Raw genomic sequence first — 16,715 nt, 5'->3', positions numbered from 1 at the left:
ACCAATGCTAATCTAATTTTCTGTAGCTTTGCATGATCCCAAACTGATAAACCTTTAAGCTACTAGGGTGACACATGAAAAAGAGAAATTCACAACCACCTAGAAGCAGGAATATGTTATTTAAATATGTATACACACACAGCAGACATCATTAAAAGCAGGTCTGTGAAAAAGATGCCATAGAAACTGACTGGCCAGGGAGTACTGTGTAGCTTCAAACTCTTCTCTTCTATGGGTTTTCCATTCGTAGGCATTGTTGAGCCACTGCTCAGTGGCCTCATATACTATAAAGAAGGAGAAAATACACATATTGTATTTGGGAGAATGTGTGACAAATGAAAGTGAAACCTTTAGAAAACTTTTAAAGGCAGTCGTAGCTCGGTTTTACTGCATTCACAAAGGTCTGACACATGCTATGTTCGAAATTGTGCAACTCCCACTGAGCTTATATCTCCTAATCAAATTATAATTCATCTCAGAACCAAATAAATTATTCATCTCCTCATCTTCTGACACACACCAGAGAGCTTAAAGAAAAGCCTTTACACTCTGTGGCCAACTTGGCAATGGCCACAGGCAGTTAAGAAGATCAGGCTCTTTCGTCTTTGAAGGGGGACAGACCTGTAATCCCAAAACTAAAAGCCAAACTTGTAACCCTCTAAAACAATAGGACTGTTTCTGTAATAAGGCCCAATGTTTTAATAAGGGCTTAACTATTTCATTTTCCAACATATAACATGTTGCCTTCTCTTTTATATCCCTTCATGTCCCTGTATAAACACACCTTAGATCTTTTGACCTCCAGTACTGCCTCTAGGATGTCAATCTCGTCAAACCTCCGCAGCATAGGCTCCAGTTCGATTAGACAGTCTAGTGGACAACACAAATACATGAACAATCACAAATCAAGACATTTAGAAACCCTATTAACTACTTGACTGGCTGCTGAAAGGAAAGGAAGTACTTTTTATATAAATAAAAAAATGGGACAAGAAAATGCTTGTGAAAAAAGAGGAACTGAAGAACAGAGCGGCACAGAGGTAGTAAAATGGGCCATAGCAAGGATTAGGAAGCCCTCAGTAAAGGACGGTAAAAATAGGCCTGCTACTCTGTAGCTCTTACAAAACACAGCACAGTTTACAATTCAGGGAAAAGCACTGTGTTCAAATACGAGCCAAGACAGATCATGTTTTTAAATTGAGAACTGACAAGACCACCTCAATCTGAGGTAATTACATTTATATTAAAAAACTTTTTTTTTTGCAAGAGCTAAAATATTTAAAGTCTGTATAATAAACTATGTTTTATGTGGGGGAGGGAAGTAATATCCAAACAAGCAGATGACTGGAGATGACTACGCAGGCCTTAAAAGGGACATATTACCCTGTTATAGAAGTGTCAAATGAGCCACACGGAGGCTCTCATATCTCCACTCTCCTTGGGTCTATTACCACAAGTTTAAACTTGTTTAAACACATTTAGATCCAAAATCCAAAAAGATCACCTCACTAATATTGTTCACTATTAGTCTGCACAGGAAGAACTTTCTAGAACAACGTGCATTAGGCAAAGCATCCTACAGTCACCTTGTAAACGCACGCAGGTATGTTATATCAACAGTTTGTTGGTATTCGCTGGACAGTTGTGTTCTGAGACACTCACTGAGGAAAGAAGGCCGCTCGTCTGGGTTGGCCGTCCAGCCGCTGGTCATGAGGCTGATGAGTGTCTCCCTGCTGGGGATGTCTGTGGGCAGACTGTCCGGTCCCGTATCGGGCCGCAGTCCTCGCAGGACACTGAACATGATCTGCATGGGGTTGGTGGCGTCTGATTCACATGGAGAAACAATAACTCAATGTATGTGAGGAAAGAAAAAGAAGGAAGCAGTTATGAAATACAGCGGTGTCATGTTAAGAACAGAGCTGTCTGTGATTAAATTACACAGCAAACGTATGTGATTTTTGATTTACGAGGAGGAAACTGTTTCTGGAACAATGACAATGAAAAATTCAATGCCAACGGTATAATACTTGTTCTGTGAACACTGAGAAAAGTGAGGGGCTAATAGCTATACCTTTTTAAAATCTCCTCCTAGTTTCTTTAGGTCGGGACTCTTGTGTATTTCTGCATCCAAGTTGTTTTGTGTGTTATTTTAAAGTACAATTGTCCCTGAAGCTATGAATGTCCCAAGAGTTCAGTTTACAATTTCACCCAAAAATACTAATAAACCTGAGGGTGATTAACTTTCCACTCCCAGTAAACATTTTGCCGTTGAAATAATGTAATGAGTGCCGTCTAATCTACATTTTCTAAAGGTTGAAAATGAAAGTTGAAAAGACGACTATCAGACGTTTTTTTGGACGTCCATTGACATTATTAATTGGTCACCATTTAACTGACCTATTAAAATGGATTTTGGACGTCCACTGACATATTAAAATGTCCTTGACAGACTGACTATTTTTAGATCTATTCTAAATGTCCAGGGAAGTTCCTTGTTTACTGGGCTGTGTTTTAGGGTTTGTTCTGACGGTGGGTCAGGGGAGAAAGTTCATTCTCACTTTGTAGCCGGACCCTCGACTGTGTCGTAAGGCCTAAAACCTGGCTTGCATGTTCCTCTAAGTCATGATGTTCAAAATTAGAAAGTAAAACCATCCATTTCCACTACCTTCAAACGGTATCCGTCGCGACAGCACTTCCCACATGATAATGGCATAACTGAAAGAGGAAGAGAACAACAGAGTGAATGGCTGAAGAACTGCCACACTTGCCCACTCGGGACTCCCCTTAGAGGAAGAAAAACTCTCACTTCAGTCCAACAATTTCAACAGGCTTCTGACTAATCTTGGACAAACTGGGGCCTAACGCAAGACTAGTCCAGTCATGTACTGGGGGAAGGGCTGGGCACATGCATGACAAATTATGCTACTTTAAAATTGTGAGTTAACTTAACTTCTAACAAAAGCTGATAGAACAAGAATTTGTCTTTTGCTCTGTCACATCAGAATGTTCAGTCATTACTTAATTTGCAGTGTCTCTGGAAAAAATGTCCCTTCATAAAGAGGAGGAGCCCAAGCAGGTGTGACTAATGTGGGCTTTGTTGTGAGCAGAGTGCCGTTTCTGTGTCTTGTTCACAGATCTGTGAAGGCATTCAAAAACCTCAGGAAGCCCAACAAAAAACAATGAAAATGCAATCGTTTCAGGATTCATTCATTCTTTCATTCTCTCTCTCTCTCTCTCTCTCTCTCTCTCTCTCTCTCTCTCTCTCTCTCTCTCTCTCTCTCTCTCTCTCTCTCTCTCTCTCTCTCTCTCTCTCTCTCTCTCTCTCTCTCTCTCTCTCTCTCTCTCTAAAATAACTGGGTATAGGGCTGGGCGATATGGCCAAAATTTATATCACAATATATTTCTTAGTTTCTGCTGATACTATATAATTCCGATATCATATAAACAATAAAAATCACTCTGAAAAATTGCCAGGAAAAACAAGAAACATGACATCAATGACAAACTTAAACCTATTAGCTTTGTCATTGTTAATATTTTTTAACTAACTTTAAAATAGAGTGCAATGAACTGACGGTAGCGCCCTGTAATGAATGTCAGTGCGTGACTGATGCTGTAAATAATGTATATATAGAAATATTGAAAATGTGTTTAAAATTCATATCATTGTTATTATATATTGTTTATATTGTGATATATATTGATATCGAATAATTATCCAGCCCTAACTAGGTATGAGCTGAATAAGTGAAAAATGCAGACCAGAAAGGACAAGCCATTAAAATAAACTCTTCAGTCTGTTTGAAAAACGCCAGATGCTACAAAGAGAAACCATAGTCATGTAGAGGAAAGCATAATTTAGAACTACATTTATAAACATTACAGTAATAGGTCATCATTTACTCTTCAACTTAGACACATTATAAATAACAGGGATCTTTCTTGAAGTAGCCAGAGCTTTCTTTTTAAATCCCCTGCTGCTGAGAAGCCAAAAGTGGAAGAGAAGCAAGTATTGACTTTCTAAACAGCTAATCAGTAAACTACAAATCAGATAAGATGCTTGCTTTGGCTCTGTTTTCAAAAGTAAAGCACTAGTCTTTCTCAATAATTATTATTAACACCAGCAGAGTGTGTTGTTACTGTTCGTTAAACTTTCTGAAGTGTTCACTGCTATTGTATAAAGACAGATAAGTGTAGAAAGAAAGGTTAAAAAAAAAAAAGTAGTACAATTATGCTTGTTTACTATTCTTATTTCATCAAAACATACTGAAAAATGAACTTGGCTTGTCTCTAAAAGTACAATAGTCATGGTATAGCATAGGCTTCCTAACATGATATCAAGCCAACTCAGACCTGTACATGTCCTGTTTGACGTCAGCTCTTCGGCTCTTATTGGGTTCGTACTCCTCAGGCGGCATGTAGATGACGGTGCCTCCCATCTCCACGGGCTTAGAGCCAGACCCTTTGCTGATTGAAAGCTGGCGCCATTTGGACAGGCCGAAATCAGCTATCTGTCAAGGATGATAAACAAGAAATACAAATTAGATGAGGAGTTCAACTAGGTTATGGGGTTATTATGCATAACCCAGCGTCCACATGCAGATGGCTCTCAAGAACAATTGGGCTTGTTGCAATCAGGAGAAGAGTTCATTTCAACGGTTCTAGGCATATCCTTATTAATAGAAGAGGTTTACACAAGACTGCTCCTGGAATAATCAAGGTCCTGCTCAAATGCAAATCACCCACTGCTTTTCATAAGAAGATCACACAGGTTAATAGAAGCCTTCTATCTCCGAGTAATGGCTCAGAACTGCAGGCCGGAAGGTTAAGGAGTGTCTAAATCTAACTCGTGTGTTTGGAAAAGGTTACTCACGGGTATCAATCTTAAGAGTCATCGCCATCAAGAGGAAGTGGTTTTCCTCAGAATTAAAAAAAAGCTGTGTGAATGATGGCATACGTGCAATTCATCACAAAAGTAGGAAAAGCTCACACACCTTCACATGGTACTCTCCGTCCAGCAGGATATTCTGTGTTTTCAGATCGTGATGGAGCAGTGGAGGGCTCATGTTATGGAGGAAGTTTACCCCCAGTGCAATTTCATACAGAACGCGAAGCCTCAGTGGCCAGGCCACCGCAGGATACATGTTTTTCTGTCACACAAGAGAAAACAGTGGGCTGTGAAAGACAGGTAACATGGAAGACAATGCTAAACGTGAAGGAACTCGAATGAGGAAATTTCATAACACAAGAGCTGCTGTTTTTACTTCAGCCTACATCTTTAACAATGTTGTTTAAGGACGCTGATTCATTCACTCAGATTCATTCATCGTCTGTCACTGCACTAGGGTCATGGTCGGTCCAGGGGCAAGGCAGGACCACACTCTGGCCAGAGCACCAGTCCATCACCCGGTTTAAAAGGAACGTCTAAGATGTGGGGAACTGATGTTCTCTCTGGTTTGTTTACCTTCAGAAGCTCTGCATCTTTTAAGGTGGAACGGTATGATGGCTGAAGGTTAACTTGTCTGTAAGCTTCTATTCATATTCACACTTTGAATTACCACAGAAACTCGTTTGTAACTTGAGTAGTTTAGTAGCACTTTCGGTAATGCAGTTAGCTGTCTCGCAGATTAGGAGACATGCCACTTTAAGAAATCCGAAACAGCAAAAATAAGACAATATTACCCACCTATGCAGCAGGAATAGAGCAATATCCTCATCTGTATGTGTTTCTCAACATATGGAATTCTCTCCATTGACTCCAGATGCCTTTGCTCTGCCATGAGCAGAGAGAGCCTAGCAGACCCCCCCCCCCCCACCCCAACCATGTGTTGTGACATCACAAACACAACCCGTCCCAGGTAATCCAAGCCTAGACTATAGGAACACAAACTAAGATATGCTCCTGGGCTCCCCCTACAGTTGAAGAATGTAATTCATATTCACAGTACTGCCCTGAATTCGAGAGGGAGTGGTGTGGGGTGGTTCCCTACCCTCCTACAAAAGTTACAAAAGTGATGAACCTAGCAACAACAGAGGCTGTATAACAGCTAGTAGGGTTTTCTGGTAGGGTTTTGACCCACCTCAACCTTGAACTGGATAAACGGTTACAGACAACTGATGCTTACCTCGTGCAGAAGTTCGTCCAGAGATCCGTTGGTCATGAATTCGGTGACGATACAGAAGAACTCGGGCTCATTGCACACTCCAAAGATTTGAATGATATGGTTGAAACGGGCTTTGTGGAGCACCTCAGCCTCTTTCAGTAAACAGTTCCTTTCTCTGTGGGGAAGTTTCAAATGAAGTAAATGCTCTATGGGTTTCCCCTTCTGAGCAACAACTGAATGCAACTTACACCAGACCAACGTCCTGCTGAACTGTTAAGTGTGTCTTACGCATACTTTAACCTTGTCTATTTTATCAACTCCACTGACAATACAGACCATTCACCCTGTTTTTCAAATGGTCAGGACCCCTCACAAGACCACCACAGAGCAGGTGTGATGTGGTGGTGGATCATTCTCAGTGCTACATTGACACTAATGTGGTGGTGGTGTGTTAGTGTGTTATATTGGTACGAGTGTTATTGGCAACACACACTGCGCAGCTACAGATGACCTATTGTCTCTGACTTTACATCTACAGGGTGGACCAACAATGTAGCGGGTGTTTAATAGAGTGGGGAGTGGGTAGGTAAGGTGCTGCAAAACTCCAGGAGCAACTGCTGTGTCTGATCCTTTCAAACCAGTGCAACACAGTAATGGCGCTTTGCATTGCGTGCAAATCTACTGGAATGGACTTGGCAAGTCTTGACATACCTTTCAGACCTGGTCCCTAGTAACTTATAAATTTTCCACTGTGAAATATAGCTGATGATGTTGCAAAAGCCCATCTCTAACAGGAACCATGAGCTTTAAAATAATAATAATTTTAAAAAAAAAAGTGTCTGTAATATTAACTGCAGTTTCCTGTGTGTGTTTTTGCTTGTTTCAAGGGGCTCAGACGGCTCCGCGCTCCTTGCTGCTCGTCCCACTCTAGCTGGAGTTTTTCCTCAGCCACTGATCCAAGGAGCGTTTGAACCTGTCAATGAGCTGTCATTTTGGGTCAGATAAAAACAAATATAATCTCTGCTGTAGATTAAAGATTTTACAGATGGCCAGTTTGTGCGGGTAGTCTGCATTTCATAGTGATTAACAGCTCTCTCTGACCAACCATTGCTCTTTTACATTTAGTCTCTTTTCAGCTCGCTTGGAAGAGCATGCTGATTCTATATATATATATATATATATATATAAGAGCCAAGCGGCGCAGATTATGTACCATGCAGTAGAAAGGCGTCATTACACACCATCAGCACCACGTCGGTGTCTCTGTAATACTGAGATACCTGCAAACTCACCATTAAAGGACAGGGTGAAAGGGGGCTAAAAAGTATGCAAACCAACAGATAAAATTCAGTTTGTAATTGTAGAACTATGAAGTGTTCCTGTATTGTGAGTGAAGATGATAAATTGGACAATGCGTGTAGAAAACGCAAAAGTTCATTTGAAGTTCATGTTTTGGCAGAATGGGGTTTGGCCAAAAGTTTGTTGACATCCCTCAACTACAAACAGTGAAAATGCACATATTGTGGACATTGTTGCTTAGTTTACATTAGTCTGGACATAGTTAAGACCCCTATGCCCAATACCAAGAGTCCACCAGAGGGGTTTAAAGACAGTCAGCTTGTGAAAGTGCACCTGTAGTGTTTGAGCTCTATCTAATAATCCCACATCCAAAATACTGATCACCCAGCCTCAGTACTGGACCTCACTAATGTTTATAGGACTGAAGGCAATCAAATCCTCACAGCAATGTTTCAGAACCTAGTTTAAAGCCTTCACTGTAAAGTACAGGTCCTTATTGTAAAAAAAGGGGACAAACCTCAATAATTACAGCCTTCTTTCTAGCAGATTTCCAAAACAATTGAGTGCATAGACTCACCTCTCGCCGACGGGCGAGTCCAGTTTCAGGCACTTGATGGCGACGGTGGTTCTCCAGTCGCTGTGCTGCGCCCGGAACACCGTTCCGAAGCCGCCTTTGCTGATGTAGTGGAGGTCAGTGAGTTTACGGTACGGGATGACGGGCAGCGTGCTTGTTAACCGGCCGATATTCACACAGCCCGCGGACTCCATCACGAGCTAGAACCGGGAGAACCGGGAGAACACCTAACGGAATTCCCCGCGAGGCGCCGCCGAAGACGCGGACGCGTCACAGTGCCTCATTAACGGCATGACCATGTGAACAGAGCCCGGGGCGGTTACGTTAACGTTACGGTTTTCGTTCGGGTCCCTTTCGCGCTAAAGCTACACCGTCGTTTTATGTAAATATAACTGTCACACTACGTCGGTTTCGTACGAAATTAACGGCTTTTACGAAACTGGAACTTTCACGTTAACGGGAAACGTCACGCCAATTCTAAGAACGAAACTGGCACACGACTGTTTATTTTCGTTTTTTCAAACTTCAGAAGATGCAAGGGACAGCAACGGTACTTTAGTTCGAATTAACGGAACGTTAAGGGTTTGTGTCAAACGAAAACAACAGAAACAATGACGTTTTAGGGGAACTTTAACGAAAAGAAACCGTCAGTTTCGGTGAATCTGCTGCGTATCACTCCCAACCAACTCCGTCACACACACACACACACACACACACACACACACACAAACGAACAACACCCCCCTAAAAAAAACGGAGACGAAACGTTGCCGTTCAGCTCGTGCCTTCGCCGCAGCGCCGTTAGCGGCTGTTACGAACCGCACGTGGCGCTGTCACGCGCAGAGTCCGTAGGAGCAGCTGCTCGCGCTCTCCGCGGTCATTTGAATCGTGTATTTTCTCTCTCTCTCTTCCTCCCTCTTTCACTCTCTCACTTTCTGTCTCCCTCTCTCCTCTGTTTTTCGGATCCTCCTCTCCCGTGTCGCAGGTGCGTGTGGGTAAAAGAGGCGGAGACACCGGCAGCGCGTGGATTTTTTTTCGCACCCGATTCCGTACAGGAGCCACGTCCCCTGGGAGAGAGAGCGCGCGCTGATTGGTCAGCGTCTGATGCGCGTGAGGCTGAGGTTGTATAAATCACAGCAGCAGTTTATGAACCAAAAGAACGGGGCAACAGCAGCAATGGAATAGAATGGAATAGACTAGAACAGTATTTAGTTCTATTTTTTTTAAACCTAATTTGACTTCTGACCAATCACAGAGGACAAAATCAGACTGACCAATCACAGCAAAGAGTTTGTGGTGGGGGCGTGGCTTTTGATGAATGAGTGTGAAATAATTTACATAAGCATATATATTTTTATTTAAACCTGTCCATACGTATTTATTTGTGCATGTGTATATGTATAACTGAATTGGGTCTTATTTTCACATAAAGATATTCCAAATAAATCCAGGGAAGTGTTTCCTCATAGACATTCCTGGAATTCCAGATTTAGTCAACTGCCTTCCACAATGTTGGCCAAACAGCCTCCGTCTGATAAAAATAACAGCAGCTTAGCCACTCTAGCTGATCTCATTGGTGACATTGGTTTCATCACAGTTCCCAGAGTCATACCTTTACACTCAGTCACAGCTCCATATAAAGACACTGGATGTCTGTCCTAACCTCTGAGACTGAGTGGTAATACAGCAATGCACATATGCTGACTTAAATGTAGGCCTGCCCTCATTACTGTGAGCCTAACGACTTCGGGAATTCCAGTAATGTGTCAGGTTTCAGGGAATGTCCAGTACATTTTGGGGAATTTTCAGGGAATCCCTCACAATGTTATAACCCAGTGAATGAATACAAGGTGTGCGTGTGTGTGTGTGTGTGCGTGCGTGTGTGTGTGTGTGTGTGTGTGTGTGTGTTGTTCTGTAATACAGCTGTAGATTTCCAAAAATGCTCTTTCACCTTCAACATACATCATCAGAAGGTGGTATTCCTAGTTTTAAAATAGAATATCTCAGAGGCAAGAAGGCATGTTTACAACAAACATAGCCATGTTTAAGCTTTCAGTTTTGGATGTAATTTCTCTTTAAGAAAGCTAGCATAGTATTAATAAAATGTATTATTACTACACTAGCTTTGTTAAACAGCACGAACATAGTGTGAATATTTCCATTAATTATGGAAGTCTTTCATGAATTAAATGAATTATTTAGTAGATTTTATTTATAATATAAATCTTTCTAAAATCTGATTGGCTCTACTCACAGTCAATCATACCGCGGCTCTATGGCTCCGCCTACAGATGAAACACTCCAGCGATTGTGCGAATTTGAGTTATTTTTCATACTCACCCGTTTTCAGTCAGGTCCCGCCCTCCTGCACCTTGATTGGCTGTCCCTCTCACGCCAACTGCGATAGAATTGGTTAATTCTGCGGGCTGCGAGTGAGCATGACATTCTAACCAATCCTAGCGCAATGGGGGCGGGGCTTGACGGAAGACAGGTGGGTCTTATGTGGTTTTGAGTCTGTCAGCTGATTTTAGGGCAACAATATCGCATTAAATCTAGGCCATTTAACGCTCATTCCTGCCCAGCTCTCCCCGATACAGCTGATTAACCTCAATAACTAATCCGCTGTTGGTAAGTAACCTGATAAAATTATACTGCATAAGATTCAACACTACGTGAGTTTGTTTTTACCAATTTAATATATTTAAATACAAATATATTTGCAGTATTTTTATTGGTTATGCTTTTATTTATGCACGTGTCACTTATATCAAATAACAATTATATTTACTTTATATATATTTTGTTCCACCATATTTACAGTAGATTAATTTCCCATTTTTTGGCTTTTATATTCCTCTGTTTTGTTGTTCTGCATTCACATCTCCCACTTTGGAGCTATGTCCTTGTTTTTAAACCAGAATCAAACTCAAAATATGTTACAACTGGCACTTATAACGCTTTATATAAATTATAAGTAGATGCTGGGTGTTCTGTGATGTTCCACAGTTCTCTAGTCATGGGCCAAATTTTGTGAAACCTAAGTCAAATGATATTTTGTTGTTTTGATTATGTACAAAACACACTTCTGATCACTGTTGTAATATGACAAACTCTGCAAATAAATATTACACACAAAATGTTGGTCAATGATAACTCTTCTATTTCTTTTTTATTTCCTTTTTAAAGTCATAGTTATGGCCGGGCCGTTTGTCCCCGTCCCATACCCCATGGAGATGTGTCCCTCATCCCATCACTCAAGACTCGGATACAGGAGAACATCCAGCCTGAGCAACCTCACTGCCAGCTCAGACTCTCTGTCTCAAAACATATGGGTGAGGAGAGGGCTGAGGAGGCTCAACAGCACGGAGAACGGAGCCAGTCGAGAAAGTCTTTATGACAGACCACCCATAGCTACCTTAGTGGGCTACGAGGTCATGGAGGAACGGGCAAAGTTTACAGTAAGCTTAGACTTTTGGTTTTTACTGACTATTTCAGGGTTGATTTGTTACAGTATCTGATTGTATTTGTTCATATTTCCTCCAGTATCCAATCCAGCATTTTCTGCTTGGATCGGTTCAGTAAGAGGAATGCAGTTCTGAAAATAAATGGCATGGCTGTGTGTAACAGTCACACACTCATGACAAAGCTCCACACTATTTATAAAACACTGCCAAAATGTGGCTTAAGAAGAGACTGATTGTGATAATGATCATTGGTCAGATTGGAACTTTTTAGTTGCTAACTACTAAACATGGACATAGGTTTGAGACCACCCTTCGTTTAGTTTCCTGTCAAAAATGATTGAGTTATTGATTTTTATGTATATTTATAATTAGCTATAAAATAGTCCACTTGCATAAAGAAATATAAGTCAGAGAAATATATTCAAAACAACAGGAGAAAGCCCAGTGCTATGGGCCTGAGAAGATGTGGAGTCATCAAGAAATCTGTAGCTCGAAAAGGAAATAGACACAAAAGAAGAACCAATCAAAGGTTCTGGTGTTAGCATGAAATATTAGCCATGCCAGATACCAGATCTTAAAGGAACAGTATGTCAGAAATGGTATTTTTGCTTTTGGGCTGCCTCTGAGTTCACAGAATGTAATTCACTTTTGCAGCTCTGTCATGAAATCAAGGGGGGATTCCTACCCTTCACCAAAAGTTACACAGTGCAGTTTTAGGCAGTGCTGAGCACAGAGTAGCAAAAACAGAGGCTCTTTTCTCCCTATTACAGGTCAGTGCAGCAACATAATGGTTTTGAAGCTGTAATTTTAAGGTGAAATTACTACCTAGCGTGCCTTTAATGTCACTCAACAAATGGTGGACACAATACAATGTGAATTATTTTTAATTGTTGAAGCTTCCATGTGATTTTCTGCAGCGTATAATTAACACATTCATTTTCTACTTAGATTTCACAGATATTTTAATATTTTTAATGTCTTTTTCTTTCTGTCTGTTTCAGGTCTATAAGGTGTTGGTGAGGCGAGCACCTGACGAGAGCTGGGTGATTTTCCGACGATACACTGACTTCTCCAGACTCAATGACAAGGTTAGGAGGAAGTGGATGGGCTCAGGGGACAGTGCGGTAATAACAGGTGTAGCTACTGTATCACATTGATCTTTTTATATATATGTGTGTGTGTGTGTGTGTGTGTGTGTGTGTGTGTGTGTGTTAGCTCAAAGAAGCATTCCCCCAATTCCGGCTTGCTTTGCCGCCCAAGCGTTGGTTCAAAGACAACTATGACATGAACTTCCTAGAGGAGAGACAGCTGGGTCTTCAGGCTTTCCTGCAGAACCTTGTAGCCCACAAAGACATCACTGACAGGTGGCGAACAACCTCTACAGCTACTTTAAACCATGTTTCAACCCTGTTTGAAGTTTGAGTTTGATGCCATTCAGCTACATTAACATAAGTGATGCCCAGCCCAATGTTGGGGTAGGAATACCTTTCGAGTCTATGCTTCGCAATGGGGTTGTTGATGTTTTGATCATGTGCAGCTACTCCACAATGGCCCATAGAGAGTACCGCATGCTTTCTTATAGAGATTGTCTAGAGATGTTTGGATATAATGACTTTAAAGCTTGTTACACCAAAGATACAGCTTTGTTTATACCTTTTGAAACGGACCTCAGTACTGGATTGAGTCCAGTTCTGTTGATTTCGTGGGATGCTGACACAGGCCATAAAGTCTGTGCTCACCCTGAATGTCCAATGTCTGCCTTCTTTTTGCAGTGATTCAGTGAGAGCGTTCTTGTGCCTGGATGACCCCCCTGGTCCTTTTGACAGTCTGGAAGAGAGCAGGGTGAGATATTGTCTTCATAAGCCACCACAAATCATTATCACTTTCAGTAACTACGAGAAACCGGCAAATAGGGATGTCCACACATTTAAATGTCCACTGTTCAGAGATGTTGACGGGAAGCATCTTTATATTGTCATGAATGAAAACAAAACAGCAGTATATGTCGCCCTAGGCTTACTGTGAGACTCTGGAGGAGACCAACCATCGCCTGCAGAGGGAGCTGCTGGACAAGCAGCGAGAGATCGACTCTCTGAGAAGAATCCTACAGAACCGAGAGCTCCAGATCAGCAAACTGGAGCAAACAATGCAGTAATGTAGCCACATGACCTGAGCTGTTGGCTTCTGGAAGGAGAGCATTGTCCAGTGTCCAGAGTCTGGGGAACAAATAACTCCATTCAAATGTTTATTGTCCTCCAGGCAATGAAGAGCAATGCTAATCTGTTACATGAATGATGTGGCGCTGACTGGCCGCACAAGGCTAGGGATTAAAGGAGCATTCAGTCATTTTTACCATTAAAAAGAAGTAAATAATATTAATAATCGCCATTTTTTATTGTTACAGCAGAAGAATGGCTTTGTAGTCCCTGAAATGACTACTTTATGCTCCACAGAGTGGATTCCCCACATGGGGGAAGCCATATTTTTAAAACAGAATCTCTCCTACATAGCTGGAAGTCCACTCAGACTTTGCCAAATTTTGATGGACATCTGGACACTAGCTCTGCATCTGAGATATTGCCATACAGTGACGGTCAATCAGGTGATGTTTTCTCCCAGTCTGGGCCAATAACTAAATATGGCAAAATTGTGCAATATTACACTTTAGTGCAGATATTATGAAAATGACCTGTATTAATAAATGATCAATGAACATGAAATCTTTATAGCTGTTTACCTGAGGGGGCCATTTTAGATGCAATACCAGGCCATGCAATATGGTTCCCTATAGCTTTTAATCTATTTAGTAATTGTGAATAGTGAAGTCTAATTTTGAAAACACCTGTTTTTTTAACTTATGCAAGTGTAATTTTATGTGAAAATAAGTATGAAAGAATAATGAATTGTGTGTAATGGCTTTTTTTGACTAGAAATTGAATAAATGGATGTTGGTCTCTGACTTTTGCATAGTGCTGTATATATACAGTCTGTGAAGCTGTGGGTTTTGTGCATTGACAGAGCTTTAAGGTTTGTAAACTACATTTTTAGAGTGTGGTCTTTAAACCACATGTAGTGCTCACGTGTTGTGTTGCCCACAGTGGCATGTCCAGCTCCCAAACGGAGCTCAGAGAGATGACTGAGAGCAGTGCTGACATGAGAGTGAAAGCAGAAGCTGACAGAGTGGGAGTTAATAAAGAGACAGACTACATGAGGAACCCAGAGAGAAGGTGACTGTTTGTTTTGTTATGGATATTTACTACATTTTTTGTTCAAAACATTGTGAAATAAATTACAATTAAATTTAGTCCATTTTCCCATTCACATTTCCCATTCATATGTATGCATTCTGCCATACAATATTTGGTCTCTGAGGGAAGGCAGAATTCGGTACAAAAACTCTTTCTAAAATGTCTGACACTGTTCAGCTGGCACTGTGAGGTTTTATTTATATAAAAGTTAGTAAATAGTTCACAGAAAGTCATATTGTTTCCTAAAGAAAGATCTTGGAGTGATTTAAGGCTGTGTTTTCAGAAAAGATTTGGGCGGTTGGCTCTAGTGTTAGCAACATTAGCCTTGCAGATTAAACCAAAGAAGACACCAAACATGTCTTGGCTTGTGGATTGCACGAGGAGTTAGTAGAAAACTGTTTAAATATAATTTATACATTGCTTCCTGTCTATTTGTCAATAAATGTATATAGTTTAAAATCTTGGCATTTTCAAATTAAATGCATTCATAATTCAACCCTTAGCCTCTGTTCGCAGGCTGCCATTTTGAGTGGCTTCCTTTTCAGCCATGTCATGTCCTGTTCTCTGTTAACAGCGTGATGTGTCACAGATGTTGTGCGTGTGTTTGATCTGTAATGAATGCAGTCAAACAAACTTAGATGTTTATTTTTTGGAGGCAGAAATGGTCCTTTTGAACAACAGGACTCGTGCATATGAATTTAATTAACACATCAATTGTGTTTATATTTACTCTGATTAAACACAACAGGGGTCAGCTCTGACCACTCAAAAGCCCATTCAGAATAAGCTCTCATAAACAAACACAGCACCTCCAACAGGAGAGAAAGCCTTGTGCATTATTTCTACAGTGATATGAGACATAGAGCACACAAAGAGCTCTGATTCTGCTGATTCATTACACTCTGTGAACATGCACATGTCGGGACTCCTCTATCAGTAGATTTAAACCAGGAGACAGGGAATATTGTGCCCACTAGGGGGAGTACAACATCAGGTTAAGGCAAGTTCTTGAAATGTAATGTCTTGAAAAAATCTGACTTTCTACTGCGAAAACATTTTTTAAGGGAAATGATAAAACTGTTTTTTTCCTCTTCAGTTTACAGATCCAGTTTACAAAGAGAAGTTATGGAGCTTGCTGGAGTGGACCAGCGACTGAGAACCAAGACTGTGTCTGTTACCAAACAGTTGTAGAAGACCAGCTGTAAATCTCATGGTCTCATTGACTTCACCTGTACACGTCTGAATGTATTACTGGCAGTTAACCATATTTTCTGTTAATTTAAATATAATTATGTACTACATTATCATTGCCTTCAATTTACATTCTGTATAACCAGATTCACTCTTTTGTTTTTCTGCCATAAAAATGGGCAATAAATGTAAAATAATGCTTTGTGTTTTATCACAGCTACACATTTCCACAAATTCAGATTGTTGTAAACAATGTAAATGTTTAAACATCACTGATGCTCAGCATGCTTCAAGAAGAACACTCAATATATCATACATGAGCATTGAAGAACAGGGTGTACTGAGGCAAACAAAGTATGCAGAGCAATGGATGGACTACAGTCTGTAATTGTAGAACTACACAGTGTTCCTGTATGGACAATGAAGCTGAGAGAATGGACAATGAATGTAGAAGCAAGGAGGTGGTCATGTTACAGTTGATCAGTGTATAACCCACTCTAAATGTACATTCTGCACCTAATGGTTTTGTATGAATTGTATGCATTAATTTCAAAAAAGAATTTCTCATACCTCTCACAATTAAATGGTTAAATGGCAGTGGTTTGGTGTAAATGCAGTCCAGCTGTGGATGTTGAGGGAGGAGACAGTGCTGTCCCTTCACTCCCCCACCCCCAATTCCCTGCTAGTTGGGGATATCGAAATGGCAACCTTCGAATCCCAAGTTTGCTTCTATAAACATGCGACCAAGGCTGCCCTCTAGAATATTGTAGTTTTCTTTTTCTGGCAGAAAATACAACCCCTGCTGTCACTGCACTGTCCTTGAATTCTGAAAACA

The 16,715-nt window shown here is 40.9% G+C and overlaps 2 protein-coding genes across 5 annotated transcripts in view; one reads left to right on the top strand and one right to left on the bottom strand.

Annotated features, from left to right (window-relative positions):
- Positions 1-8,928, bottom strand: part of ripk2 (receptor-interacting serine-threonine kinase 2) — a 14,337-nt gene extending 5,409 nt beyond the window's left edge. Inside the window, exons 1-8 of the mRNA XM_066681155.1 lie at positions 7,981-8,928; positions 6,126-6,279; positions 4,995-5,150; positions 4,354-4,511; positions 2,666-2,715; positions 1,663-1,824; positions 785-870; positions 192-284 (exon numbers count right to left, since the gene is read on the bottom strand). Coding sequence (XP_066537252.1) covers positions 192-284; positions 785-870; positions 1,663-1,824; positions 2,666-2,715; positions 4,354-4,511; positions 4,995-5,150; positions 6,126-6,279; positions 7,981-8,171 — 1,050 coding nt within the window. The 5' untranslated portion in view covers positions 8,172-8,928. The remainder of the gene's footprint in view (positions 1-191; positions 285-784; positions 871-1,662; positions 1,825-2,665; positions 2,716-4,353; positions 4,512-4,994; positions 5,151-6,125; positions 6,280-7,980) is intronic.
- LOC136707211 (sorting nexin-16-like) overlaps positions 1-16,715 on the top strand; it is a 24,200-nt gene extending 7,485 nt beyond the window's left edge. Inside the window, exons 1-8 of one of the 4 annotated variants that reach the window (XM_066681159.1) lie at positions 7,999-8,093; positions 11,164-11,435; positions 12,443-12,529; positions 12,657-12,805; positions 13,214-13,283; positions 13,456-13,592; positions 14,540-14,668; positions 15,786-16,715. In XM_066681159.1, coding sequence (XP_066537256.1) covers positions 11,172-11,435; positions 12,443-12,529; positions 12,657-12,805; positions 13,214-13,283; positions 13,456-13,592; positions 14,540-14,668; positions 15,786-15,894 — 945 coding nt within the window. In that variant the 5' untranslated portion in view covers positions 7,999-8,093; positions 11,164-11,171 and the 3' untranslated portion in view covers positions 15,895-16,715. Of the gene's footprint in view, positions 1-7,998; positions 8,109-10,532; positions 10,606-11,163; positions 11,436-12,442; positions 12,530-12,656; positions 12,806-13,213; positions 13,284-13,455; positions 13,593-14,539; positions 14,669-15,785 lie in introns of those variants that run through there. The other 3 variants (XM_066681161.1, XM_066681158.1, XM_066681160.1) reach the window with 3 other exon arrangements.

This window comes from Hoplias malabaricus, chromosome 9, assembly GCF_029633855.1.
Source record: "Hoplias malabaricus isolate fHopMal1 chromosome 9, fHopMal1.hap1, whole genome shotgun sequence".
NCBI classification, from domain to species: domain Eukaryota; kingdom Metazoa; phylum Chordata; class Actinopteri; order Characiformes; family Erythrinidae; genus Hoplias; species Hoplias malabaricus.
Note: the sequence above shows the minus strand (reverse complement) of the source record. Positions and strands in the feature narration are given on the sequence as shown.